Here is a 27,438-nt window from a genome sequence, read left to right as displayed (position 1 = left end):
CGGGCGCTTCGCTGGCAATGGAAGTCCGGAGGTGGGGTTTCCCAGCGAGGGAAGCCTCAGCGAAATCGCAGCAATCGGCGGCGGCGGATTCGTAAGGTAAAAATAGTTTGGAAGAAGAGGCAAAAAAAATCTTAAACCCCGGGTTCGTATCTTGAAAAGTTTGTATGACGAGGGGTTCATAAGATGAGGTATCAGTGTATTTCTCAACCTTGTTGGCTTTAAAAAAAAACTGGCTGTAGATTTCTGGAAGTCCATACATCTTAAAAACCACCAAGATTTAGAAACAATGAATTACAAGATCATCTCACAGATTCAGGTGAGAGTACAAAAGTATTATGCACCAAAGCAACTGCCGAAACCTGACACTAGTCTTACTAGTGCTAGAATAGCTTCTGCAGCTTTAATCACATTTGTTTCACCGGAACAGATAATTTGTTCAGAGGAATGGCTCAATGGTCCTCTATGTGCTCAACGGTCATTGTTCAAATACTGCCTAAAGCTTTGCAGACAATCCAGACCTGCATAGCGTTGGTCAAAAACGCAAGCCAACTGGATCTTGGATGGCTAAGTTGGACAAAATAAAAGAGTGTCGGGGTTCCCAAGATGCTTCAGGATGATGCTCCTCACTATGGATTGCCTGGCCTTGAGAAAAGCTGGAATTCATACCGAGCGCCCGCAGAGGATTGTTCAAAAGAGTCTCATTAGTGGGCTGGAGATTTGAGATTAGAACATCCACCCCATTGATCCGGTGCGACAGCTCACCATCCTGGACGGGTCAAAATTCATCATCCCCACCATCAAATCTCTCACCCCTTCTGCAATAAATGACTATACAAACATCAGGGAAAAGCGACAAGTCACCCACAGATCAACACTCAGTTGATTTGGGAGGGGGGAAAGCAGACTTTACCCTTTGCAGGAAATTGTTAGGAAGGAGGGGAAAAAAACCAATTCTGCTATCATCACTGCCCCCCTTCCCAAATCTTCCCCAACCTCTTTATTTTCAGGGTTCCCCCTTACAGAGAACCCCAACTCTGCTGCTATGCCCAACCTGACCCTCCATCGCTTCACTGGGCTTGCTCTCCAGGGTAGAGGCCCACCTCCTGCTTTCTTTGTGGCTGCCACTGAAACTGATGTATCCGAGAATGTTGGGTGAGGCTACAACGGCGAGTGAATTGCCTCCCACAGTGAGGGCAGTGGAAGAGGGGGTTTGCTGGGGTTGCTGGCTGGTTCGGGTGCTGGCGCAGGTTGTAGTTAAAGTAGAAGCCCCTGAAGTGGCGGTGGAAAGGCAGCTTGGCGGAATGGATCATTTGGTGGCGCGCCAGTCCACGGTGATCCGTAAAGCGCTTCCCGCACTTGGTGCACTGGCACTCTCCAGGCTGGCGGTGTTGCTGCTGCTGCTGCTGCTGCTGCTGTTGCTGCTGCTGCTGCGCCGCTTGGGAGGGCTTGGCAAAGCCTTTGGGACTACTCACACTCTGGCACGGCTTCTTTTTGGCGTGGTACCACTGGTGCCGAGCCATGCCCAATTTGGTCAAGAATCCTTTGCCACAGTCTGGGCATGAAAAGCCTTTAATGGTTTGCGGCCAAAGGGGTTTTGACCGCTGCTTTCTGGCCGCTGTTTTCTGACCCTTGACAGTGGCATCACAATTCTTGGGAGGTCTCGGAGGCGTTGGGTCAGGGGGCTGGACATCTTCCACATCCTTTTGTTTGCAGGTTGCCATCTCCTCCTTTTCATCCAGAAACGCCAACTTTCCTTTAAAGGAGAAGGGTGGGGAAAAGCAGGAATTAGCCTGGAGCACTGGTTTTTCCCATTGGTTGTTATGCTGAAATTCCAGTCAACACGAAACTAGATCCCGCTAGACCAGCGGTTCTCAACTTGTGGGTCATAGAGGTCACCTAAAACCATCAGAAAACACATATTTCTGACGGTGTTAGGAACCGAGGCACCACTTCTCTATCTATTCCCAGGTGGGTCCACCCACATCCACATAGGCTACTGCAAAAGAAAAAATTATGCACTTGGGGAAAAGGAATCCTCAATCTGAGTATTGTATTGGCAGTTCTGTGTTAGCAAATACTTCAGAAGAAAAGGATTTAGGGGTACTGATTTCTGAGTCTCAAAATGGGTGAACAGTGCAGTCAGGCGGTAGGGAAAGCAAGTAGGATGCTTGGCTGCATAGCTAGAGGTATAACAAGCAGGAAGAGGGAGATTATGATCCCGCTATATAGAATGCTGGTGAGACCACATTTGGAATACTGTGTTCAGTTCTGGAGACCTCACCTACAAAAAGATATTGACAAAATTGAACGGGTCCAAAGACGGGCTACAAGAATGGTGGAAGGTCTTAAGCATAAAACGTATCAGGAAAGACTTCATGAACTCAATCTGTATAGTCTGGACTCTGGAGGACAGAAGGAAAAGGGGGGACATGATCGAAACATTTAAATATATTAAAAGGGTTAAATAAGGTCCAGGAGGGAAGTGTTTTTAATAGGAAAGTGAACACAAGAACAAGGGGACACAATCTGAAGTTAGTTGGGGGAAAGATCAAAAGCAACATGAGAAAATATTATTTTACTGAAAGAGTAGTAGATCCTTGGAACAAACTTCCAGCAGACGTGGTAGATAAATCCACAGTAACTGAATTTAAACATGCCTGGGATAAACATATATCCATCCTAAGATAAAATACAGAAAATAGTATAAGGGTAGCCAGGAGGTCTTTTTCTGCCGTCAGACTTCTATGTTTCTATGTTTCTATCTGTACCATGAGAACTTCTGAGCATGCGCAGAAGCTGAATGTCTGGCACCGCGCATGCGTCGCCATCTTGTTTTTGGCTTCTTTTTTATTTGCAATTTTTTAAAAAAGAAATCGTCCATGAGGCACAGCCATGCAGCGCAGGAGAAGCAAACCCACCCCTGAGTTTCCTAATAATTTTATTATTTTATGGTTGGCGGTCACCACAACATGAGGAACTGTATTAAAAGGTTGCGGCATTAGGAAACTTGAGAACCACTTTGGACCTTTTACCTGTAGTCCTCAACTTATGACCAGTTGCTTAGCGACCATTCAAACTTACAAGAGACCTACTTACTGCTCTTATTCCAAATTCCTCTCCTTGCAGTTTTACGATTGAAGCAGGTGTTTGGCAACTAGGCTGTACAGTATTTACAACAGTTTGCAGAATCCCGAGATCATGTGACTTTTGTAAAGGTTCCAAATTCCTCAAAGAACCTCTCTACGGGGTAAACCATATCGGCACACTCTGAAGGAAGGCCAACTCTGACTCGCAGCCCCTCAATTACAGTATAGTTAAAATCAGTAATGACCCCCTTCCCTGTGTCATTAAGCATGTTCACCAATTAGATTAATTGATTAATTAAGTGGTGGCTCCAACCCTCGGGAACCAGCTCCCCCCAGAGATTAGAATTGCCCCCACCCTCCTCGCCTTTCGTAAGCTCCTTAAAACCCACTTCTGTCGTCAGGCATGGGGGAATTGAGATATTCCTTTCCCCCTAGGCCTACACAATTTATGCATGGTATGTTTGTGTGTATGTTTGGTTTTTAATAAGAGCTTCTTAATTATTTTAAATATTAGATTCGTCATATGCTGGTTTTTTATTGTTGTTAGCCATCCCGAGTCTATGGAGAGGGGCGGTATACAAATCAAATCAATCAATCAATCAATCAATAGCAGGTTTCTCATATATTCTGCTCCTGTTTCCTCCATCAGCCAGATGGCCTTGGTTCCCACAAGAAAGCTCTTCATGTTGTGTCTAGTTAATGGAGGAGGGGTTTCTGACTTACCTTGCTGAATTTTTTTTTTTTAGATGGTAGCACCCATGGACCTGCACCAATAAAACCAGTTCCATGACATCATCGTGATGTCACTGGAGGATCACTACTAGTTCGGGCAAACCAGTCCGAACCAGGAAGAACCTGGTCTAGGAATGCATACAGTGTGGCAAATTTGAACCAAGGGAAATTACTTCTGCTAGATTTTTACAACAGTTTTGCTGAAAACCACCCTACAGGCAAAACTCTGCCTATAGCAAACCGTTAATAATAATAATTGGCTGGGGCTAGGGGGACCAGGAGGCTCTCCGCACGGTCATTCATGCCCTTATCACCTCTCGCCTCGACTTCTACAATGAGCTCTACATGGGGCTACCCATGAAAAGCATTTGGATACTACAACTGGTACAAAATGTGCAAGCTATTATGGGTGTGCCTAGGTATACCAATATAACATTGATGCTCCGCGAACTGCACTGATTGCCAGTTGGTTTCCAAACACAATTCAAGGTGTTGGTTATCATCAATAAAGCCCTATAACGTCTCAGGACCAGACTATCTTTGGGACTGCCGTCTGCCGCACGCCCTCCAGCGGGGAGGGGCCTTCCATGAGGGGGTTCTGACTCTATGGAACCAATTGCCTCCGGAGATTTGCATCCTTCCCATCTTACTGGCCTTCCATAAAGCCGTGAAGACCTAGCTTTTCCAGCAGGCCTGGAACCGCTGAGCGAATGGAACCTAGATTGGCTAGGAGTGAGAGTGAGCCTACGTATGTTTGGGTGAGGGTTTTATTAATGTTTTTATTTTTTTTATTTTTTTATTTATTAGATTTGTATGCCGTCCCTCTCTGAAGACTCGGAGCGGCTCACAAGAGGAGCACAAAATACAAATCCAATGATTAAAAAAAGCAGAACAGTTTAAAAAGCCCTTGATTAAAAACATTCATGCAACCCAAACAAACCATACATAAAACGAAGCGGCCAAGGGGAATCAATTTCCGGGACCGCCTTCTGCCGCACGAATCCCAGCAACTGGTTAGGTCCCACAGAGTTGGCCTTCTCTGGGTCCCATCAACGAAACAATGTCGTCTGGCAGGACCCAGGGGAAAAGCCTTCTCTGTGGCAACCCTGACCCTCTGGAATCAACTCCCCTCCCCCCAGAGATCAGGATTGCCCCCACCCTCATTGCCTTTTGCAAACTCCTTAAAACCCACCTCTGCCGTCAGGCATGGGGAAATTGATTCCCCTGGGCCGTTTCCGTTTTATGTATGATTTGTCTGACATGTATCACTGTTTTTTATATTAAGGGTTTAAATTGTTTTTAATCATTGGATTTGTACTGTTTTGTTGTTGTGAGCCGCACCGAGTCTTCAGAGAGGGGCGGCATACAAATAATAATAATAATAATTTCCTCATGCCTGGCGGCAAAGGTGGGTTTTTAGGAGTTTGCAAAAGGCAAGGAGGGTGGGGGCGATCCTGATCTTCAAGGGGAGTTGATTCCAGAGGGTCAGGGCCGCCACAGAGAAGGCTCTACCTCTGGGTTGCACCAGACGGCATTGTTTTGTCGACAGGGCCCGGAGAAGGCCAACTCTGTGGGGCCTAATTGGTTGCTGGGATTCGTGCGGCAGAATGCGCTCCCGAAATTTTTCTGGTCAGTTTATGCTGTTTTATACATTGTTCTTGTTTATTGGAAGCCAGTCAGAGTCCTTTGGAAGTGGGCGGCATACAAACGTAACTGACAAACAAACAAACTAACAATAAAAACTGGATTCCACAATCTATCAATGAATAGATTGATAGATTCATGAGAGGTTAAATGGGAGAAAGCACACTTTCTCTAACAAATAGTGTGCTTAATTGGATAAATGGCCTGGATATTAATATATAGAAAACTTATTCTATTCTTCCGAATCAGTATATTTTAAAACCTAATCTATAACTAAAGGAGCATGTTGGTACTTGTGGTTAGGATGGTGGGTTAGAGGTTAGTAAGCCTGTGTCTGTGACTTATTATGATCTGGAGTCGGATGAGCTCCCGTCCTTTGCTCCAGAGCTCCTGCTGGGAACATGAAAGGAGCCGCAGGCTGTGCGTCTCACAAGCAGCAGTAATGATCCTTTCAACTAATCCTTTCAACTCGGAGGCACCTCAGTACCTCTGACACAAGTGCGACGTGATCTATAACTTACATTCAACTCCTTGAATTCTTCAAATCTTACCAAACTGATTAAATATTTCCACCGTAAGTGTACCATAGCGTTCTGTGTGCCTTTCATATAATTTTACTGCGTTTAGCTATGTGCTCCATGCCATATGCTAAATAAATATCAATTACTTTGAAGATTTTTCTGTAGCTGCTATACATTCCAATGGGGGTAGTCCAGTGATGGCAAACCCTTTTTTCCTCCGGTGCCAAAAGATCATGGGCACATGCTATCGCGCATGCATGAGTGTCCACATCCATAATTCAGTGTCTGGGGAGGGCGAAAACAGCTTCCCCCAACCACGGAGGCCGGAAATGACCCGTTTCCCAATTTCTGGTGGGGCCAATAGGCTCGTGTTTCACCCTCCCCAGGCTCCAAAGACTTCCCTGGACTGGGGGAGGGTAAAAATGCCCCCCCCTTGGAGTTCTCTGAAAGCCAAAAACACCCTCCCAGAACCTCTGTACTAGCCAAAAATCAGCTGGCCAGCACAAACATGCACATTGGAGCTGAGCTAGGGCAATGGCTCATGTGCCATCAAATATGTCTCCACGTGCTACCTGTGGCACCCATGCCATAGGTTCGCCATCACTGGTGTAGTCTTTCTGGTGTTGAGAAACTCACCTGTTATTATATGTTGTTTCACAAAGGAGCCCCATGACCATTGCTTGTTTTTGGGCACAGAAGCAAATTAAGTAGAAGTGGGTTCTACTTATCTTCCCCACTAGTTCGCATCACGATGGAAGTGCACGTTTTTTGCACATGTATCCCTTCTTGGAAAATATTCAAAACCCAAGACAGTGATGGCCACGGACCGCCATGCACAGAACTGGCTCCATGACGTCATCATTGGTTTATTAACAGTTCTATAGAACTGGTCAGAACTGGTGGGAACCCACTTTTGAAATCAAGTCAAGTTAGAAGCAACCTTTTCCTCACCTGTGACTTCTGGAGGTACATCTTCTGCAAGGTTCTGAATTTTATCCGTGCAGACTTTACTGTCCTCCTTTTTCCCCATTTTGAAGATGACATCTGAAGTGTTGGTGGGAAATCCTGCCAATAAAAAAAAGGAAAAGGGGAGAATTTTGGTTTTTTTTTAAAGCAAAACATCTTAAAAGACAATAATCGATGAGAACAACTTACACAACACTCAAACTTGCCTGCATCTCAAGTTAGAATGTTTCAACAGCAGCAGTTAAAACCAACTTCCGGTTTTCAATGGCAATGCTAGCTGTAGGCTCAAACTTATGACGAAGGAACCATCAGCAGCTTCTCCCTTAGAACAGGGGTCTCCAACCCCCGGCCAGGCTAGAGCCCACTACCAGGCCTTGGACCATCCAGAACCAGGCCATTGGTAGTGGCGGGCTAACGTTTGGCATCCCCACTGGCATGAGCAGTGGGCGAGCACATGGATGCGTGCTACATTTGCACGAGTGAATGCTCATCGTTTGTGCAAATCGGGCAGTCCACGTATGAGTGCCATCCTCACCCCTGCCAACAAAAGGTTGGGCAATTCTGCCTTAGAAAGTATCTGGTTTGCGGCTCAGTGATCTTACTTACCATGTTTTCCCGAATATAAGACCCTATCTTATTTATTTATTTTTTTGAGCCCTGAAATAAGCACTAGGCCTTATTGCTACGCACACAAAAGCCTGATTGGGCTTATTATCTTATTTTGGGGAAAACAGTGTATTACTCTGATGGTAAAAGATAGCCTATCATATATTCACCAATCAAATCTCAGAGATTGTATAGCTGCTATGCTAACCTAGTAGGAAGGGATAATATAAGTTTCATGGAGAGCTTTATTAAAAGCCTTCCAAACACAGCCTGGTTAAACCTAACTTACACAGTCTCTATCTTGTTTTGTCTTGATAATATAACAAGCCAAAGTTATATAGGCCCTGGTTCTGCTTTTGTTCAAGTCACAAATGCTTCGCAGAGAGTTCAGTCTACGCTGAACATTATCTGCACGTTTAATTTGTTTTTTAAGCCATTTGATTAAGTGAGCCAGGAGTAAGCCATAAACATTATTATATAAGACTTAAGTCTCTCTCCGACAGCCCTTCAAAGTAGTCCAGGTCAGGTAAAAAAATACTAATTACTGTTCTGAGCTTATTATAGGTTATAAATAACAGAACCTTGCAAGCACCTTTTCCTTCCTTGACTTTGAATTCGAGAGAATGCAGAAGGGTCGGTTATAAGAGACTTTCCACTGCCATGCCTGCCTTGGACTCAAGATTTCGCTGACTGGGGAATTCTGGGAGTTGAAGTCCACACATCTTGAGGTGGTCAATAGTTAAAGAAACACCGGTGTAGGCTTCAGCCCTTCCTCCTATCCCTCAGGTTTATTCTCCCAGCCCGTTAACAATTCCCCAGTCCTGTCCAACTCTCACCCAATGCTCGGACATTCTCATAATTCTCCATCATCACTTTTGTGAAAATCTTCCTCTGAGATTCATCTAGGAGCCTCCATTCTTCCTCTGAGAAATACATGGACACCTCTTCAAAAGTCACCAGAGCCTGAAACCATTCAAATGTTGAATAATTGAGACCCCATCCTGTACAGATAGTCCTCGACTTACAACCAATTGGAGACCGTTCGAAGTTACAACAGCACTGGGGGAGAAAAAAATGACTTAGGACTGTTTTTCACACTTATGACTTTGCGGCATCCCCGGGGTCACATGATCGAAACTTGGCTCCTTGGCAACTGGTTCATTTTATGACAATTGTAATATCCCAGGGTCATGTGATCACTTTTTGAAACTTTCTGATAAGTTTCAGTCAATGGGGAACCCAATCGCTTAATAATCATATTCCTAACTTAACAATTGCAGTGGTTCCCATAATAATTATGGCTAGAAAGTCATAAAATTTGGGGAAATTCACTGGACAACTGTGTTGTTTACCAATGCAAATTTTGGGATCAATTGTGGTCCTAAGTCAAGGATTACTTCTGCTTCCAAAGGAAACTGCTGAGAACATCTCAGGGGCTGTCATAAAGAAATCACTTGAGAGCAGGACGAGAAGCAATGGGTGGAATGACTGAGAATCTCCACAGACATTCAGCATTAGGTGGAAATTAATCAAGGAGACGCAACTTAGAACTAAGGAGAAATTTCCTGATAGTTAAAATAATAAAACTTGCCTCCAGAAATTGTTAATGCTCCAACACTGGAGTTTTTAAAGAAGAGTTTGGTTAACAATTTGTCTGAAATGGTATAGGACAGTAATGGCGAACCTTTTTTTCCTTGAGTGCCGAAAGAGCATGCAGGCACGCTATCGCGCATGCGCAAGTGCCCACACCGATAATTCAATGCCTGGGGAGGGCAAAAACAGTTGCTCCCACCCCCAGGAGACCCCCTGGAGGCTGGAAGTGGCCTGTTTCCCAACTTCTGGTGGGCCCAGTAGGTTCTTGTTTCCCCCTCCTCAGACTCCAAAGGCTTCCCTAGAGCCAGTGGAGGGTAGAAACGACTTCCCCATTCCCTCGGAGGCTCTCTGGAAGCCAAAAACGCCCTCCCAGAGCCTCTGTGCAAGCCAAAAATCAGCTGGCCAACATGCACGTTGGAGCTGAACTAGGGCAACAGCACACGTACCAGCAGATATGGCTCTGCATGCCACCTGTGGCATCCGTGCCATAGTTTCACCAACAGTGGTATAGAATTTCCTGCCTAAGAAGGGGGTTGGACTAGAAGACCTCCAAGGCCCCTTCCAACTTGGCTATTCTATTCTAACATAGAAACGATCCGTTGTTGCAGTTTGTCCTTGATTTACGACAATTTGGACCCAGATTTTCTGTGGCTAAGCAAATGGGTTGTTAAGCGAATTGCACTTAATTTTATGATTTTTTCCCCCCAGACATGGTCATTAAAACAATTCACGTGGTCATTAAGTGAATTTGGCTTCTTCCATTGAATTTGCTTGTCAGAAGCCAGCTAGGAAGGTCACAAACGACGGTTACATAGGTCCGGGATATTATAACCATCATAAATATATGCCAGCTGCCAAGCACCAGAACTTTAAATATGTTACTGTTTGGATTGTGTGACAGTCATAAGTGTGTAAGGGTGGATCTTAGTCCCTTTTTTCAGTGCTGTTGAAACTTTGAACAGTCACTAAACAAACTTAGCCACAATGTTATACATGTCATTCTTTGAGAAGCTACCACATTCTAAATGCCAAAAATGAGATTTAAATCTTGCATTCAAATGAAGGAATAGCATATATATTATTTATACTAAGACAGAATCACTAAATCATGCATGTTTCCTCAAATCATTTAAATGACAAAAAATGGAAATATTGATAGAAGTCCAAAGAATACATATTAATCTATTATAGTCCTGGAGCATGAGAAAGGGAGAAAAAGATCTTAATTTTAAAACAATGTCATTTGTTTATGAATTTATAAAACTACCACAGTAAAGGCTACTTCAAGCATCAGTGTACCCATTTGTTATATTAATTTATTGGTATTCTGCTTTTACTGTTTCTCAAAGCATTGAACATATCCCAACACGCCTTCCTCCTCCTATTTTCCCCACAACATCAAGCCCATCAAGTGAATGGCTACTGATCCTTATTTTAAGAATGAATTGTTAGAAATTAGCAATACTAGTTAAATATGGGGAATTACGAGAATTTAAAGAAATCAAAACAGCAGCTTTGGAAAGCGCTCAAGCAGTAGTGGTATTAGGGTGGAAGGATAGCAATAAATGGACAATCCAGAATTGGTATTGGTACATGGTGGACCACATCCACTTCGAAATTATGGAAATAAGATTAAATAACTTTGATGAAAATAAATTGGAGAAGCTGATGGCACGATGGAATAAGGTGAAAAATTATATCTTAAGTAGAATTTATGACGACAATGTGAAAAATAAATTCCAATCACTTTTTGTATGTAAAGAAATGTAAACCGGAGCTAAAGAAGAAATAGAAACTTATTGTAAATAATTTAACCCCCTAAATGGTGGTGGGGTTTTTTTTGTGTTGGGCACGTTTTCTTTTAAGTATTTTTTTGTTTGTTGTTAATTTAGTAAATAAACCAATTAAAAAAATATTTTTTTAAAAAAAGAATGAATTGTTAGAAATACGATGGTTTGCCACAAAATTGTTTTTGTCTCCTGCTTAGGGAGGGGGTTGGCCTAGATGACCTATAAGGTCCCTTTCCAACTCTGTTAATCTATTAAAAAGGTGAATGAGTTCTCAAGGGCACATTGAAGAACTCCAAGGAGTCAGGTGACCCAAATGATCCAATCGCAATCCAAGCCACCCTATTTATTTATTTGTTTGTTTGTTTGTTTGTTTATTTATTTATTTACTTATTTATTTATCAGATTTGTATGCCGCCCCTCTCCGTAGACTCGGGGCGGCTAACAACAATAATAAGACAATGTAAACAAATCTAATATTTAAGTTAATTTAAAAACCCCAATTTAAGAAACCCATCATACATACAGACATACCATGCATAAATTTTATAAGCCTAGGAGGAAGGGAAAGTCTCAATTCTCTATATAAATTTCTGTTTCTCCAGAGTTCCTCAGTCTGAAAACTGAAGACCCGATATCCGGTCTTTGGGAATTAGGTAGTTTTTCAACCTCAAATAATGATTCCAATACCATCCCCTATTGAACCCTGAGTGGGTCAATATTAAGACACTACGCCTCACGGCCAATGGCCTTAGATCCCTCACCTTTTTTCCATGTCTCTCAAGCAAAGAAAGTCCTGTCAGAAAGTTTTCCACCAAGTCAACAGCTTGCCCACAACTTTCTGGGTGCTGGTGCCACACCCAATTCTGTATTTCTTTGGGCAAGATAGCCAAAAATTGTTCCAGGACCAGCAATTCTAGCATCTGTTCCTTACTATGTCTCTCTGGTTTCAACCAGTGGCGGCAAAGGTCCAATAAGTGGCTGTAAGCTTTCCGGGGTCCCTCACTTTCTGGGTAACAGTACCAACGGAAATTCTGGCGGGCGCTCTCCGTGGCAATGCCGTTTTCTTTCAAAGGGCCTGTGTCTTCTTGCTCCTCATCTCCCTTGTCTCTAGCGGTGAGATTATTACAAGATGTCCCTTCGGGTTCTCCTGTTCTGCCAGGTTCTGTTAAACGGATCGTGCCTTCTTCTGAATCTCTTGGTTTCTTTTTGGAAACCACATTGGCCTGGCGATTGTCCCGCAAGGTGTACTTGGATCCTTTGGCCTTCTGAATATAGTCCTCACAGATCTTAGCCTTCTCCATCGGGATGACTTCAGTCTGAGTCGCCTTTTCAACTTTAGAGGGGCCTCCATCTTTATCGGGTTTGGTGAAGTCCTTCGGCCTGCTTCCGTCTACGGCCGTAGGTGGGGCCTTGTCTTGTAACTCAGGCACGGTGCGAATCTTGGTATCATCTCTGAGCTGAATCCTAGATTGTGGCGAGGTCTTCCCACGGACTTCAATTTCTTCTTCAATAGTAATCACACAATCAATCCCAGACGCCCCTTTGGGGTCTGCCTCCTTCTCTTTTAAGGAGCCAGAAGGATTTTCAGCGGAAACAACACAAACCTGAATGTCGTCCAGCGTTATCTTAGGAGGGGTTGCATCTGTCTTTTTGAGCGGTGGAGTCGGTAGGACAACCTGTTGCCAGACTTCCCAGCACTGGGGCTTCACAGCCGTTCTACTTGGATCTATGCAGTCTTTCCTGCATGGTGAGCGATTTTGGAATTTCTTAATCATCCCAACAGGAGGCGAGCCCTTCTCCATTTCTACTTTAGACTTGTGGTTTTTGGAAATGAGGAGAAAAGAAGCGACTGGCTTAGAAATCTACTAGGAAGTCAGATTGTTATTATTATTATTTATTAGATTTGTATGCTGCTCTTCTCCGTAGACTCATAGATTCCTCCAGAAGCAGTGGTGGTCACCTCTTGCTGATTTTTTGGAACTTAGTTTATGTTCTCCCCATGAACATAAGAGATAAAGAAGATTCTTCCAGCCAGCTGAAGGAGAAAAGAAAAGGAAAACGCGTCTGGTCAAAGAACTTTGGCAATTGTGAACCAATTGGGGGAGGGCGGAAATACAGGCAGTCCCCAACTTACAATAGCAAAACTGGGCCAGAATTTCTGCTGCTGAGCAATGCGGTAATAGAGCAAGACAGGGAAAAGTTTTAAGTCCCAGGGAAGGAACAAGACAATGTGCAAGAAAGAAAAGTGGGAGGACACCAAGAAAGCGCTCGATCTCTCCAGCCTCCTTTCTGTATGGGAAATCGGGTTTACCTATCAACCAAATACAGTATATTAGATTGCAATTGCCCAGTAAAAAGCTAGGACTTAAGTTCTTAGGGTCTTTTCCAATAATGAAAATAATTAACCCAGTGACAGTTCAGCTTAACCTTTCATGTATCCTGTCTTTCACTGAAAGTCTGTAAAAACTGATAGTTGGCTCAAGGTTAAGACCACCAAACTGACCGGCACCTAAAGATGCAGGGGAAGATCTATTTTGAGAAAAAGAATATTTTAGATTCTAGATCAGTGATGGCAAACCTATGGCAAGGGTGCCACAGGTGGCACGCAGAGCCACATCTGCTGGACATGAGCTTTTGCCATAGTTCAGCTCCAATGTGCATGTGTTTGCCTGCCAGCTGATTTTTGGCTCCCACAGAGGCTCTGAGAGGGCGTTTTTGGCTTTCAGAGAGCCTCCAAGAGGATGGGAGAGGGCATTTTTACCTTTTCCCGGCTCAAGGGAAGCCTTTGGAGCCTGGGGAGGGTGAAACACAAGCCAACTGGGCCCACCAGAAATTGGGGAACAGGCCGTTTCTGGGCTCCAGAGGGCCTCCTGTGGGGCAGAGGAAGCTGTTTTCGCCCTCCCCAGGCATTGAATTATGGGTGTGGGCACTCACGCATGGGCAATAGTGCACATCTATACTCTTTTGGCCCCCGAGGAAAAAAAGGTTCGCCATCACTGCTCTAGATCAATGATATGCAATGCCCACTCATTGCACTCCCCTACGCATTTCACAGGGCTCACTGGTGCCTGTAGATGGTGAAAAACGGACCCAATGGGCCTACTGGAAGTTCAGAAACTAACTTCCGGCAGGCCTGTTGGGTCTGTTTTTGCCATCCACAGGCTCCGGAGGCTTTTCTGAAGCCTGGGGAAGGCAAAAACGGCCTCTTCCTTGCCCTCTGCAAGGCCAAAAATCAGCTGACCAGCGCACACATGTGCGCTGGAGCTGACATAGAGCAATGCCTTGTGTACCCTCAGATGTGGCTCCGCAAGCCATCTGTGACACGCGTGTCATAGGTTCACCAACAGGGCTCTAGATTTTACGGAAGTCTATTACAATATGTAGTCCATTGGAAGCAGTACCCTTTGTCTGAGGCTACCCTTGTTAAGAGCTGATAAGAGAGATTAGTAAAGCAGTCCCATTAAAAATTCCCTGATAAGACAAAATGGCCCCCAGAAGGCGGGAGAAGTGATTAGGGACTACCTGGATTATTATTATTATTATTATTATTATTATTATTATTATTATTTATTAGATTTGTATGCTGCCCCTCTCCGTAGACTCGGGGCGGCTCACAGCAATGATAAAAACAATATACAATGACAAATCTAATAGTTAGAATAACTCCCTATGTTTCTCTTGTGGCAGGACATGATGATCGGTTGAGGTTGGGGCAGCCGGGCAGCCCTGTAGGCCATCTTTTAATTTGGATCTTCACAGGGCTGCCACACTTAGTGCTGTGGGAAATTGGGATGGGGGATTGCATGGAGTGGTAGATGGCCATATCTGTGTTCTTTTCTCTGAGAGTTAAGGACAATTCAGCTTATACCTGGAGTGACTGTGAGGCATCTCCAGTTGAGATTTTGGAGTGATTGGACCATGCGATGGACACGTGGGTGTAGGGAAAGGGCCTTCTGACTTTCTTTTGGGAGAGGAAAACCTTTCAGATTTGGTGTCAGGCTGGTTTCGCTCAGAATTTAGGAAAAGTAAAACTCAAAGTCCATTGTGAACTTCAAAAGTAACCTCTACTAAATCAGAAGTGAATGCATCAAAAGAAAAGTCTGAGGAAAAGCGCGCAATAATTGCCCATATCAAAGCAACTCAAAGTGTCACCTTTGGCAATTCATCCAATCCCATTGCCCATCCTCGTTATTTACGAAATGATGGAAGAGCTGTGGTGGTGCAGTGGTTAAGAATGCAGCTGTATTACTTCTGCTGACTGCCAGTTGACTGCAATTTGGCACATCAAATATCACCAGGCTCAAAGTTGACTCAACATTCCATCTTGGAAATGAGGACCCAGATTTTGGGAGGCAATATGTTGACTCTGTAAACCTCTTAGAGAGGGCTTTAAAAAGCACTGCGAAGTGGTATGTAAGTCTAATGCTACTGCTATTGCTATTGACACACTATCACGTGTACTGTAATCGCATGTGATAAAAAGTTAAAAAGCCTTGAATCTGTCTCTTTTTAACAGCCTTCTGATCTGGAATCCGAGAAACTCATCTCCACTCAAAAAATATAATGTTTCCTTAAAGGCAATAGATCGCACTGACAAGATGTAAATCTGGCTGCAAGATCCAATCAATATTTAAAAGCCTTGGGAATTTAGCACCTCTGTCTGGCCAGGAAGATCTTTCCTGATGAGGGAGATAACAGACTAAATATTTTCTGAATTCCCAAGACCATAAGTTATGGAGGAACTGAGATATGTCCCCCGGGCCTATTCAATTCAATTTGTGTATGATGGTATGCTTGTATGTATGTTTGCTTAATAATGGGTTTTTTTTAATATTTTAAATTGTAAATTATTAGATTTGTCATGAACTGTTTTATTGTGTTGTGAGCCGCCCCAAGTCTACGGAAAGGGGCGGCATACAAATCTAATAAATAAATAAATAAATAAATAAATAAATAAATAAATAAATAAATAAATAAATAAATAAATAAATAAATAAAAATAAAAATAAAATAAAATAAATAAAATAAATAAATAAAATAAATGTATATCACACACCGGTATTTTCTGCTTCTCGATGACCATAAAACTTATACATCACACTCTTGTGATCTCATGTCTTATACAAAGGGCTCCAAATGATACAATAAGCCCACTGAAGTGCCCATATTGCATTGTTATATTGTTTTTGGAATAATAAACCATTTTTTTCCAAATGTAGACAACCTCCGTATCTTGATTGCTTCCCAGCTCGGAAGGAGCCCAGGGAAATCCTCCCAAAATATGCATCATTTGTTTCTATACCCCACAAAAAGATTTGATACACACACACACGCACAAATTAATTAATGCTTTTTATATCAGTTCCCACCTTATGTGGTTCGTTGCACTGACAAACTGCCATGAATTGTGGGGAAAAGGAATTGTTTGAGAAAATTGATATGTTCTATTACTATAGCTACTTTTCTATTATTTCTTAGATATATTTTACTATGAGTATCTCCTCTATAACCTTCATCATGTATTCTACTATGTGTATATAGATATATACCCACTAAAACCCTCATTGTGTATTGGACAAAATAAATAAATAAATAAATAAATTAAATAAATAAATAAATAATTTAAATAAATAAAATGAAAATCCTGTCTTACCATCACCCAACTGGAAGGGGGAGAGCTGCATACCAAAAGCCCTTGGACTGAACTAACCTCTTGCCCAAACCAGATTGGTTACACTGGAATGGACAAAGAGAAAAGAGTTAAGGAGGGAAAAGTAGAACTTATTAATTTTGGCATGTAATTCTCATTTCTGGCTTTCCAATATAGGAAGTCCTGAACTTAACAATAGTTTGCTTAGTGACTCTTCAAAATTACAACGGCATTGAAAAAAGTGGCATATTTTCCACAATGATTTAAATCCGGATGCTTCATACCTGGTTCATATTTATGACGGTTGCAGTGGCCCATGATCACCTTTTGCGACCTTCTGACAGGCAAAGTCAAGTGGGAAGCCAGATTCTCTTAACAACAGTGCTTACTCATTTAACAACTGCAGTGGTTCACTTAACAAGCAAGTCATAAAATGGGACAAAACAAATTTCTCACTTAATAACATAAATTTTGGGCTCAATTGTGATTGTAAGCCAAGGTCTACCAGTACCACATGATCTTGACCTTTAATAAACTATATCTTTCTCAACAAGTGGAGCCAAGGATCGTGTCAGACGGTCTAATCTTTGAGAGGAAATACTCAGATCTGGCTTTACTTTCCCTGCAATCACTTAACTTTAGTAAAATAACCTAATGCTTCAGTCTAATGCAATGTTTCCCAACCTTGGCAACTTGAAGATATTTGGACTTCAACTCCCAGAATTCCCCACCCAGCGAATGCTGGCTGGGGAATTCTTGGAGTTGAAGTCCAGATATCTTCAAGTTGCCAAGGTTGGGAAACACTGGTATAATGGAATCAAGAATGTTTCCTAAATGCTTAAATAGGGATAAGTCTGACATTAATTTAGATCTGCAAAGTTTACATATTTTTCTCTTTCTCTGGCCGTCCTCCCTTAACCAGTTTATCGGTGTCTAATAGTATTCCTTTTCAATGTTTTGGGAACTGCTGTAGTACTAGGCCGCCTCTTGATGTAGTTTCCCATTCTATTCCTTGGGAACTGACTTATTCATTCATTTTACACTTCTGGTCAGTTTGCCTCACACCACCAACACACACACACACACACGTCCATTTATTTATTCAGTCCCATGCCCGACCTTTCCCCCAAATTCATCCGCCCCCCCCCCATCCCTTTTAATGGCAGGATGCCAATGAAGCGAAAGAATCTGAAGATGGCAGATCCGTTTCCACTTAGAGGTTTTAAATTGTGGCAGGCCCGACATTTTGCTTTGCCTGCCTTGCGCTTAGTGATTCGTACTTCCAGGTGGCCAAAGAAGCCCCTTGGAAAAGGTTAAAAGTCTCTCTCTCTCTCAAATTCAGGGATCAAAGTTTTTATCAGCTCCACACTGGAGTGGCCAAATTTAAAGACAACAAAGGAACTGGGTCAAAAAAGAAAGTGGGATATCTCCAGAGAACATTTAGTAGCAGAGGCCAAAATGCAGATGAGGCCAAAATCGGAAACATTACAGACCTTAGTAACTGCTCTGAGGGGAAAAGGAGGAGTCTAGGTTCAGATAAACACAGAGAAATGCAAATATACACAAACACACACGTGATCTCAAATAATCAATTAGACTAGAACTGGAAGGGACCTTAGAGATCTTCTAGTCCAACCCCATGCCCTGCTCCAGCAGGAGGCCTTGACTATATAGAACAGAATAGAATAGAATTTTTTTATTGTGATTGGATACAAAAGGAATTTGTCATTGGTGCAGATGCTCTCAGTGTACACAAAAGAAAATATACATTGGTCAAGAATATACCGTTTCAACAAACGCCTCTTTTAAAAGGGGGAAAAATACCTCCAGTGATGAATGTTCAGTTTCCCCATAAAATTGCCCGGTGCGAAGTTAAAGGGGGAACAGACGGGAAGGGTAGAAGGGTAGGATGAGGGAAGAGGCTGGGCTCCCTGACCCAGATTGGGTCGAAATTGAGCAGGCGCCGCCGTTTCTTCTCCATTGGAGGAAAAACGAGGCGGCGGGAAAGGCATCCCGGTTCCTCGCTTCTTCTTCTTCCCCCATCTCCCTCCCACCGGATTCCGGGGAAGGGAGGCGCGGCTGGACGGTTTGCAAGCTTGGGATTCCGCGTGGGCAATGAGCCGGCCAAGGGGAAGGGGTGGGGGAGGCGGGAAATGGGAACCTCGGCAAGAATGCCCCTTTTGCTCCCGGGAATCCTCTCTTTTTGTGCAGCAGCCTGGCGCTGCTGCGCGTTCTGGCTAGGAAATGGAAGTTGTACCTGCGGTGGAAGGAAAGCAGGTAGTTTACTCACCTCCCTTCCCCCTTGGAAGACGGGAGGCTCCTCGGGGGCTGGTGGACCATGCCTAAGCTCCAGTCTTCCTTCCTCGCTGGCGTCGGGAGAGAGGGGGCACCGCAGGAAGGAAACTCCCCACACACCCCACATCCCAGGAAATGCGCAATGGACCCCTCCTGATAAGACGCGGCCTGCCCTCCCCTTCCGTCTTGCTGCACGTGGGAGAAGAAGAGGGGAGGGGAATGTTAGGGGTTAACTATTCCCGGGCTGTTTTGCTTTTGGGAAATCGGAGCCGATCCGCCGAAGGGTTCTGGTTTTTTTCCTGTAACCACCCTCACCCCACCACCGCGCCCGTCGCTTCGCATTTTCCTGATTTGAAAGCTCTGTTGTTTAATGTTCTATGGAGATTCTCAGTCTCCTTAGGAGAGGGGTAGGCAAAGTTGGCTCTTCTATGACTTGTGGACTTCAACTCCCAAAATTCCTGAGCCAATCACGCTAGCTCAGGAATTCTGGGAGTTGAAGTCCACATATCGTAAAAGCCAACTTTGCCTACCCCTGCGTAGTAGAAGACTGAGGTTGTCGTCCCAAACCATATGTATAGTCTGGAGGACAGAAGGGAAAAGGGGGGACATGATCGAAACATTTAAATATGTTAAAGGGTTAAATAAGGTTCAGGAGGGAAGTGTTTTTAACAGGAAAGTGAACACAAGAACAAGGGGGCACAATCTGAAGTTAGTTGGGGGAAAGATCAAAAGCAACATGAGAAAATATTATTTGACTGAAAGAGTAGTAGATCCTTGGAACAAACTTCCAGCACACGTGGTTGATAAATCCACAGTAACTGAATTTAAACATGCCTGGGATAAACATAGATCCACCCTAAGATAAAATACAGGAAATAGTATAAGGGCAGACTAGATGGACCATGAGGTCTTTTTCTGCCATCAATCTTCTATGTTTCTATAACAGATTGTTGAGTGGGAAGGGATCTTGTAGGTCATCTATTCCAACCCCCTGCTCAAGTCCAAAGGCTGTCCAGTCTCTTCTTGAAAGTCTCAAGTGATAAAGTTCCCACAACCTCTGCAGGTAAGCTGTTCCACTGGTTGATTGTTTTCACTGCGGAGCAGTTCCTCCTTATTTCTAGGTTGAATCTCTGATCAGTTTCCACCCATTGCTTCTTGCCTGTCTTCCAGGTTGGAGAATAGCTTTGGAGAATAACCAGGTGATGGTTGTCCCAAAAGTGATTTTTTTTCAGGACCTTTTTTGCTTTTTCTTTGCTTCTCATCCAAGAAGCTTGGTGAGGAATGGAAAGATTTATACACTGCTCAAAAAAAAAAAAGGGAACACTTAAACAACACAATACTGTATAAGTAAATCAAACTTCTGTGAAATCAAACTGTCCACTTAGGAAGCAACACTGATTGGCAATCAATTTCATATGCTGTTGTGCACATTCAACTTTGTACAGAACAAAGTATTCAATGAGAATACTGTATTTCATTCATTCAGATCTAGGATGTGTTCTTTGACTGTTCCCTTTATTTTTTTGAGCAGTATTTTTCTTGCAGGCAGCGGGTCATTTGCATTCATTTGCATTTCCTGGGATGTGGGGGTTAGGGTTAGGGTCACCTCAGTGGTGCCTGAGATCCATACTACCCCCACCCTACTGGCCACCCGGAAAACTGTAAATACCTGGCTTGGGGGGGGGGGAGCTGAGCTGGTGATCAAATGTGATGTGATCTATTATTATTATGTCAATACAACACAGAAAAGGAGATCACTGCTGGATTTCGTATTATTATTATTATGTCAATACAACACAGCAAACGAGATCACTGCTGGATTTCATATTATTATTATTATGATGATGATGATGATGATGTCAATACAACACAGCAAACGATATCACTATGCTGGATTTTGTATTTCATCACCAGTCGGGTGCTTCCCAAGCACCTAGGACTGCATGATGTAGCGGCCAATTATGTTTGCCGATCCCAGTAAAGCGGCCTTTTGCAATTGACAGATGGAGATCCTGTCAATTCTGAGGGTTTTCAAATGTCCGCTGAGATCCTTTGGCACTGCACCCAGCGTGCCAAGTACCACTGGGACCACTTTCACGGGCTTATGCCAGAGTCGTTGCAGCTTGATTTTTAGATCTTTGTATTTCACTAATTTCTCTAGCTGCTTCTCCTCAACTCTGTTGTCCCCCAGGATTGCAATTATTATTGTTGTTGTTATTGTTATTATTATTATTATTATTATTATTATTATTATTATTATTATTTATTAGATTTGTATGCCGCCCCTCTCCAAAGACTCGGAGCGGCTCACAACAGTCACAAGAGATATGCATGGTTTTAATATGGGTTTTAAATTATCCTTTTTTAAAAAAAGACAGATGTTGTTCCTTTTGTTGTAAGCCACCCAGAGTCCTTAGGGCAGTGATGGCGAGCCTATGGCATGAGTGCCACAGTTGGCACGCAAAGCCATATCTGCTGGCATGCGAGCTGTTGCCCTAGCTCAGCTCCAATGTGCATGTTTGTGTTGGCCAGCTCATTTTTGGCTCACAAAGAGGCTCTGGGAGGGCGGTTTTGGTTTCCATCCTCGGGGGAGGGAGGCATTTTTACCCTCCCCCCTAGCTCTAGGGAAGCTTTTGGAGCCTGGGGAGGGTGAGGTACAAGCGTACTGGGCCCATCAGAATTTGGGGAACAGGCCATTTCCTGCCCTCAAGAGGGCCTCTGGGGAGCAGGGGGAGCTGTTTTCGCTCTCCACAGGCATTGAATTATGGGCATGGCACTCAAACAGGCAAGCTGCTTCTGCTGACTGCTGACTGTAGTTCACCAATTCGAATCTCACCAGGCACAAGGTTAACTCAGTCTTCCATTCTTCCGAGGTCAGATAAAAATGAGGACCCAGATTGTTTGGGGTGATAGGCTGACTCTGTAAACTGTTTAGAGAGGTCTGTAAAAGCACTATAAAGCGGTATATAAGTCTAAAACAATAAAATCTAAATAAACTGTCTTTGCTTCGCACAGGTCATCTTCAGGAAGCAAAGGGAGCTGAATGGCAACTCACAAAGCATCTCTAATCCTGCTCTTGAGTTGCTATTGGCAAGGGAGATGGGAAAACAAACCTCGCAGCTTCATCAAAGACCTGGTCTATCAGTCAAAACAAGGTACATTCCAACCAATACACCAAGGTCCTCTCCACAAAACCCCACATGGCCGGACGGATTGACTTTTACAACCACAAAATTGCTTCATTGGGGAATGTGACTGATGGTGCATATTGGAAGGGGAAGGGGGCTGAGAGGCAAAGTGTGAATTTACTTGATTTCTTTTGAAGTTTGGCTTGAAGCTCATAATTCATTAGGGCAGCGGTTCCCAAACTGCAGCCCATGGGTCGGATGCGGCCCGCTGAGGCCATTTATCCGGCCCGCGGCAGCGTTCGATATTTTACCAGTCTATATAATAAGCTCTCAAATCTCCCATCGACTCTGCTGCTGAGCGTTTGGCGGCGGCAAGGAGGAGGAAGAAAGCCAGGGGACGGGGAGTTTGGGTGGGTGGCAGTGAGGGAGGGAAAAAGGAAAGAGGGGGGAGAGAAAGAGAAAGAAAGGAAGGAACAGAGGGAGAGAAAGAGAGAGGGAGGGAGGGGGAAGGAGGCAGGGAGGGAGGGAAGGAAGGAAGGAGAAGTTGAGTGGGTGGGTGGAAGGAAAGAGAGAGATACAAAGAGGGAGAGATAGAAAGAGAGTGAGTGAGAGAAAGAGAGAGGGAAAGAGAGGGACAGAGAGAAAGAGAGAGGTGGGGCTGAGGGAGAGATAGAAAGGGAGAGAGAAAGGAGGAAGAGAAAAATGAGAAAATGATGGAAAGAACAAGGGAGAGGAAAATGAAACATGAGAGAGAAGGAAAAAACGGAGAGAGGAGAGGAAGGAGAAATGAAGGGAGTTGATTGATTTAAGTTTAAATTTACTTGTTAATAAAGAAGTATAAATTACTTTATTACTTCTTTATTTTAAATATTGTATTTGTTCCCATTTTGTTTTTTTCTTTAAATAAGGTATATGCAGTGTTCATAGGGATTTGTTCATGGGGTTTTTTTATACTCCGGCCCTCCAACAGTCTGAGGGACAGTGAACTGGCCCCCTGTGTAAAAAGTTTGGGGACCCCTGCATTAGGGCATCTGTGGAACCCTGGCATAGTGTCTGCACCATGTCTCCCGATAAGAGAGAGCTTGTAAGCGCTAATTGCCATCTGGTTAAGTCTTGTGAACCCCAGAACCTTTTTACTTATTAGGATCCTAATATATACGCCCCTTCTGTCGTCATTTTATGATGACAGAATATGTGTGGTATTATGGGATGCAAATACCGGTATATAACAGGTTTGACTGCATGTAATTGATTACCTAGGCAAAAGGAAAGTTAATTTTGTTCTGTCCAATTACCCTCTTGCATTTTCCCTTCACTCTAAAAGGGAATATGAGATGAAGATGCTACTTTGAGTATAATAAATTGCTTTTAAATGATCTTCCAACTTGGTTACTTATTGGAAAAGGTAAACAGGCAGAAACTAGAGTCAGATTTGTCCATTACCCGTCAGCTATCTCTAAAGGTCCAAAAATGGAGTTTGAATGAGTTCACCCAGGGCCTACGAAATATGGCCTACCTATTCCAGCAGGTGAGTCATTCAAAAATTGGCCTTGACAAAACATACTGCTCAAAAAAATAAAGGGAACGCTCAAATAACACATCCTAGATCCGAATGAATTAAATATTCTCATTGAATAGTTGGTTCTGTACAAAGTTGAATGCCCGCAACAGCATGTGAAATTTTGTCAGTCAGTGTTGCTTCCTAAGTGGACAGTTTGATTTCATAGAAGTTTGATTTTCCTGGAGTTATATTGTGTTGTTTAAGTGTTCCCTTTATTTTTTTTGAGCAGTGTATTTTCCATGCAAGCAAAAAAAATATTGGTTTTAAGAAATACCCACTTTTTCTTTTCAGACAAAAAAACCCCACTACAGATTTCTGAATGAAGAATAAGTGTTTATAAGATATGAAAATTACAATGTAAGATTAGATGCTTATAAAACCATAGATATAAAAATGCTAGCATGTTATTGCTAAATCAAATAATACTTCACTTCCACTAGCTGCTACTACTACCTTAACCTTTTATGAATGAATGTCTTCATTCATGAAGTGTGAATGATTTCACACATGAAAAACTTTCATTAGAGAACTCAGTTGCATTTTAGAAATTGTGCAATTATATCCTATCAGTCAAATTGAATGGATACAACCACGGCATCACTTCCTTCAGGTAAATTGACGATAAATGACTTCCTAATATCACATATGTTTGCCAAATAACACACACAAGTGTTTCTCATCAATATGGATTGCCAATGTGGATTGTCACAATTTCTGCTTCGTAGTATTTCAAACACGCTTGGAGAAAATATATATACACTTGAAATTTGGCCAATGTTTAGAAGTGGAAGTCCAAAGGACAAAAATGCATTCACACCATGAATTCTAGTGAATTCTGTATCTTTAGTAAGCAGACTACAATGTTATTTTTCCTTCCTAAAATGTTAGAAAGCATTATTATTTTTATTCTCTAGTTGCAACTCTGCACCACTATTATTTGTGAGTGCTGTATGACATCGCACGTGTCATGGTGCTTTACAGGTAGTTCTCGACTTAAGACTATGCAGATAGTCCTTGACTTATGTCCACAATTGAATTCAAGATTTATGTTGCTAAACAGGATAGTTAAGTAAATTTTGCCCCATTTTGTGACATTTCTTAACACAACTGTTAAGTGAATCACTGTGATTATTAGCAGTATGGTTAAGGGAACCTGTCTGTCCCATTGACTTTGCTTATCAGAAGATAGGAAAAAAGTGATCACATGACTCCAGGAAATAGCATTGTCATACAGATAAACATTTGAATTTTGATCATGGAGATGTTGCAACAGTTGTGTGAAAAACAATCATCATTCAGTGCCATTGTGATTTTGAACAGTCACTAAATGAATACTGTAGTTGTAAAATCAAGGACTATCGATACTAGAGTGTGAAACTTCTGTCCTAAATCAAGGACTATCTGGATGCAAATGATTTGAATGATACACTTGGTGCGAAAGACATAATTACAGCATGACGCTTTTTCCAGTTTGTTTTTTAAAAGCATCAGGTACCCTAACTTTAGCATTATTAAATACAGCGATACCTCTACTTAAGAACTTAATTTGTGACCAGGTTCTTAAGTAGAAAAGGAGGAGCAATTTTTCCCATAGGAATCAATGTAAAAGCAAATAATGTGTGCCAACCCATTAGGAAAGAAATAAAGGCTCGTAATTTGGATGGGAGGAAGAGGAGGAAGAAGAGCAGGAGGACAGTCGCTGCCCAGAGTGAAGGGAGCGTTCCTTTACCCTGGGCGCTGGCAGAGGTTTATTCTCTCTCCAAGCACCCAGAGAAAGGAAAATGCTTTGTTCGCTCTGGACTGCCAAAGCCTCCTTAAACGCCACCGAAAGGCTCCTCTGGCAGCCCGGAAAAGCCTGAAATGGCCGGGATTAAAGGGAGAATGGGAGGAAACTGACCGGGCCTTCGTGCCGCTCTCGAATTTTCTGGGAAATTTTTCCGGGCTTGGGTTCTTAAGTAGAAAATGGTTCTTAAGAAGAGGCAAAAAAAATCTTGAACACCCAGTTCTTATCCAGAAAAGTTCTTAAGTAGAGGCATTCTTAAGTAGAGGTACCACTCTAATTAAATTGTGCAACTTGCTCTTTTCCCAAAATATGTGTTTCCATGCTGCAAAATTTGGGTTTTGATTGGATATAAAATTGCTTTTAAACTACAGGCTGCTCTTTCATGCTGAAAAACTAGGCTTGAACAGAGAATTTAGGAAAGTTTTGACCTTCCTAATGTGTGCTTTAAAACAGATCTTAGACTTTACTCTCTTATATTTCCACTATATAAATCATATTTCTGCTTTTCTTATTTCTGTAAGTCTACACAATTTCATTTGGTCACAAGCCTCTCTTCCCACACCTATATTTCATTTCCATGCATGCATAAAACATGAATGTTTCATGGAAACAGGCTGGTCACAAGGGGGCAGCAGGAAGTACTATAGCAATCACATGTTGCACACAGATGGTTTGGATGCACCATATTTAGCTAACATTATGTCACCTTCTCCCACATAGATCCATCTATCAGAAGAAATGGGAGAGACAGGCCTGAAACCTGAGGTTAAACCTCAGAGGGTGGGGTAGGCTGTAAAGCTTGTTCCTCTGTATGGGCCCGCTTCGCTGGGGGACCTTCCATTGCAGATGTTCGTTCTTCCACATCTGTGGTGGGTTCCGAGCAAGTTGCTTTATCCGTGTCCTGGAAGACAAGCAAGGGAAGCTCTTAGCCAGTGTTTTTCAAGTTTGGCAACTCTGCACTAACTTCAACTACGAGTAGTTGGGGAGAGTCAGCTTTGGCGGGAGACATGGGGTAGACCGTTCTTGGGGAAGAAGGGAATGCTGCTTGAAAGTGGTTCCTTGTTCCTGCCCCATGGACTTGACCCGGAGAACTGATGACAAGCAATATCCGGACCTTGGCCTCAGGCTGTTGCTGCTTAATGCCAGGTCTGCTATAAATAAAGCTCCCCTCATCCAGAATTTACTCCTGGAGGAGAAGGCAGACCTGGCATGTGTGACTGAGACCTGGCTGGGCCCAGAGAGAGGAGTTCTTCTCTCGGAAATGTGCCCAGCCGGGTTTCAGGTATGGCACCAGCCTCGACCCCAGGGAAGGGGGGAAGGAGTGGCAATTATAGCCAGGAAGACCATCAAGCTATGTAGGCTCACTGCTCCTGAGATTGCGGGTTGTGAGTCCCTTCTTATGAGGCTGGACCTAGGGGTACAGGTGGAGTTGTTGCTCATGTACCTGCCTCCCAGCTGCGTGTCAACAGCCCTGCCTGTGCTACTCGAGGAGGTAGCCAGGCTGGCGGTTGTCTTGGGGGATTTTAATCTGCCGTCGCTCAGTGAATCCTCTGCGTTGGTGCAGGAGTTCATAGCCACCATGACAACCATGGACCTGACCCAAATAGTTCAGGGCCCGACCCATGAGAGAGGGCACACTCTCAACATGATTTTCCTCTCGGAGCAGTTGAGTAATGATCTGATATTAAGGGGTTTAGAAATGTTGCCTTTGTCATGGTCAGGTCATTTCCTATTGCGGCTCGATTTTAAGGCTCCAATTCTTCCACGCGGAGAGGCGGAACTGATTAGGAGGTTCCATCCCAGATCCAGAAGGTTTTCAAAGGGCGCTTGGGATTTTGCCGGATTCACTTGTTCACAGTTCGGCAGAGTCTCTTGCTGCAACCTGGAACATGGTTGCAATGGAGGCTCTAGACCGAATTGCGCCTTTGCTTCACTTAACAACCAGGTTACTAATTTATCAACTACAGTGATTCGTTTAACAACCATAGCAAGAAAGATCACAAAATGGGGCAAAACTCACTTGCTTAGCAACAGAAAAGTTGGGCTCCTTTGTGTCATAAACTGAGGACTATCTATAAGCATA

At 43.2% G+C, this 27,438-nt stretch overlaps 2 protein-coding genes across 2 annotated transcripts in view; both read right to left on the bottom strand.

Annotated features, from left to right (window-relative positions):
- ZNF629 (zinc finger protein 629) overlaps window positions 1-18,967 on the bottom strand; it is a 46,375-nt gene extending 27,408 nt beyond the window's left edge. Inside the window, exons 1-5 of the mRNA XM_070728576.1 lie at window positions 18,879-18,967; window positions 11,700-12,973; window positions 8,392-8,518; window positions 6,935-7,048; window positions 1,071-1,753 (exon numbers count right to left, since the gene is read on the bottom strand). Coding sequence (XP_070584677.1) covers window positions 1,071-1,753; window positions 6,935-7,048; window positions 8,392-8,518; window positions 11,700-12,740 — 1,965 coding nt within the window. The 5' untranslated portion in view covers window positions 12,741-12,973; window positions 18,879-18,967. The remainder of the gene's footprint in view (window positions 1-1,070; window positions 1,754-6,934; window positions 7,049-8,391; window positions 8,519-11,699; window positions 12,974-18,878) is intronic.
- A 4,917-nt stretch (window positions 18,968-23,884) lies between these two features.
- BCL7C (BAF chromatin remodeling complex subunit BCL7C) overlaps window positions 23,885-27,438 on the bottom strand; it is a 30,629-nt gene continuing 27,075 nt past the window's right edge. The window contains exon 6 of the mRNA XM_070730192.1: window positions 23,885-26,256. Within this exon, the coding sequence (XP_070586293.1) occupies window positions 26,122-26,256 (135 nt within the window). The 3' untranslated portion in view covers window positions 23,885-26,121. The remainder of the gene's footprint in view (window positions 26,257-27,438) is intronic.

The sequence above is a fragment of the Erythrolamprus reginae genome, chromosome Z, assembly GCF_031021105.1.
Source record: "Erythrolamprus reginae isolate rEryReg1 chromosome Z, rEryReg1.hap1, whole genome shotgun sequence".
NCBI lineage: Eukaryota > Metazoa > Chordata > Lepidosauria > Squamata > Dipsadidae > Erythrolamprus > Erythrolamprus reginae.
The sequence above is the reverse complement of the archived record's forward strand: the minus strand, read 5'-3'. Positions and strand labels throughout refer to the sequence as shown.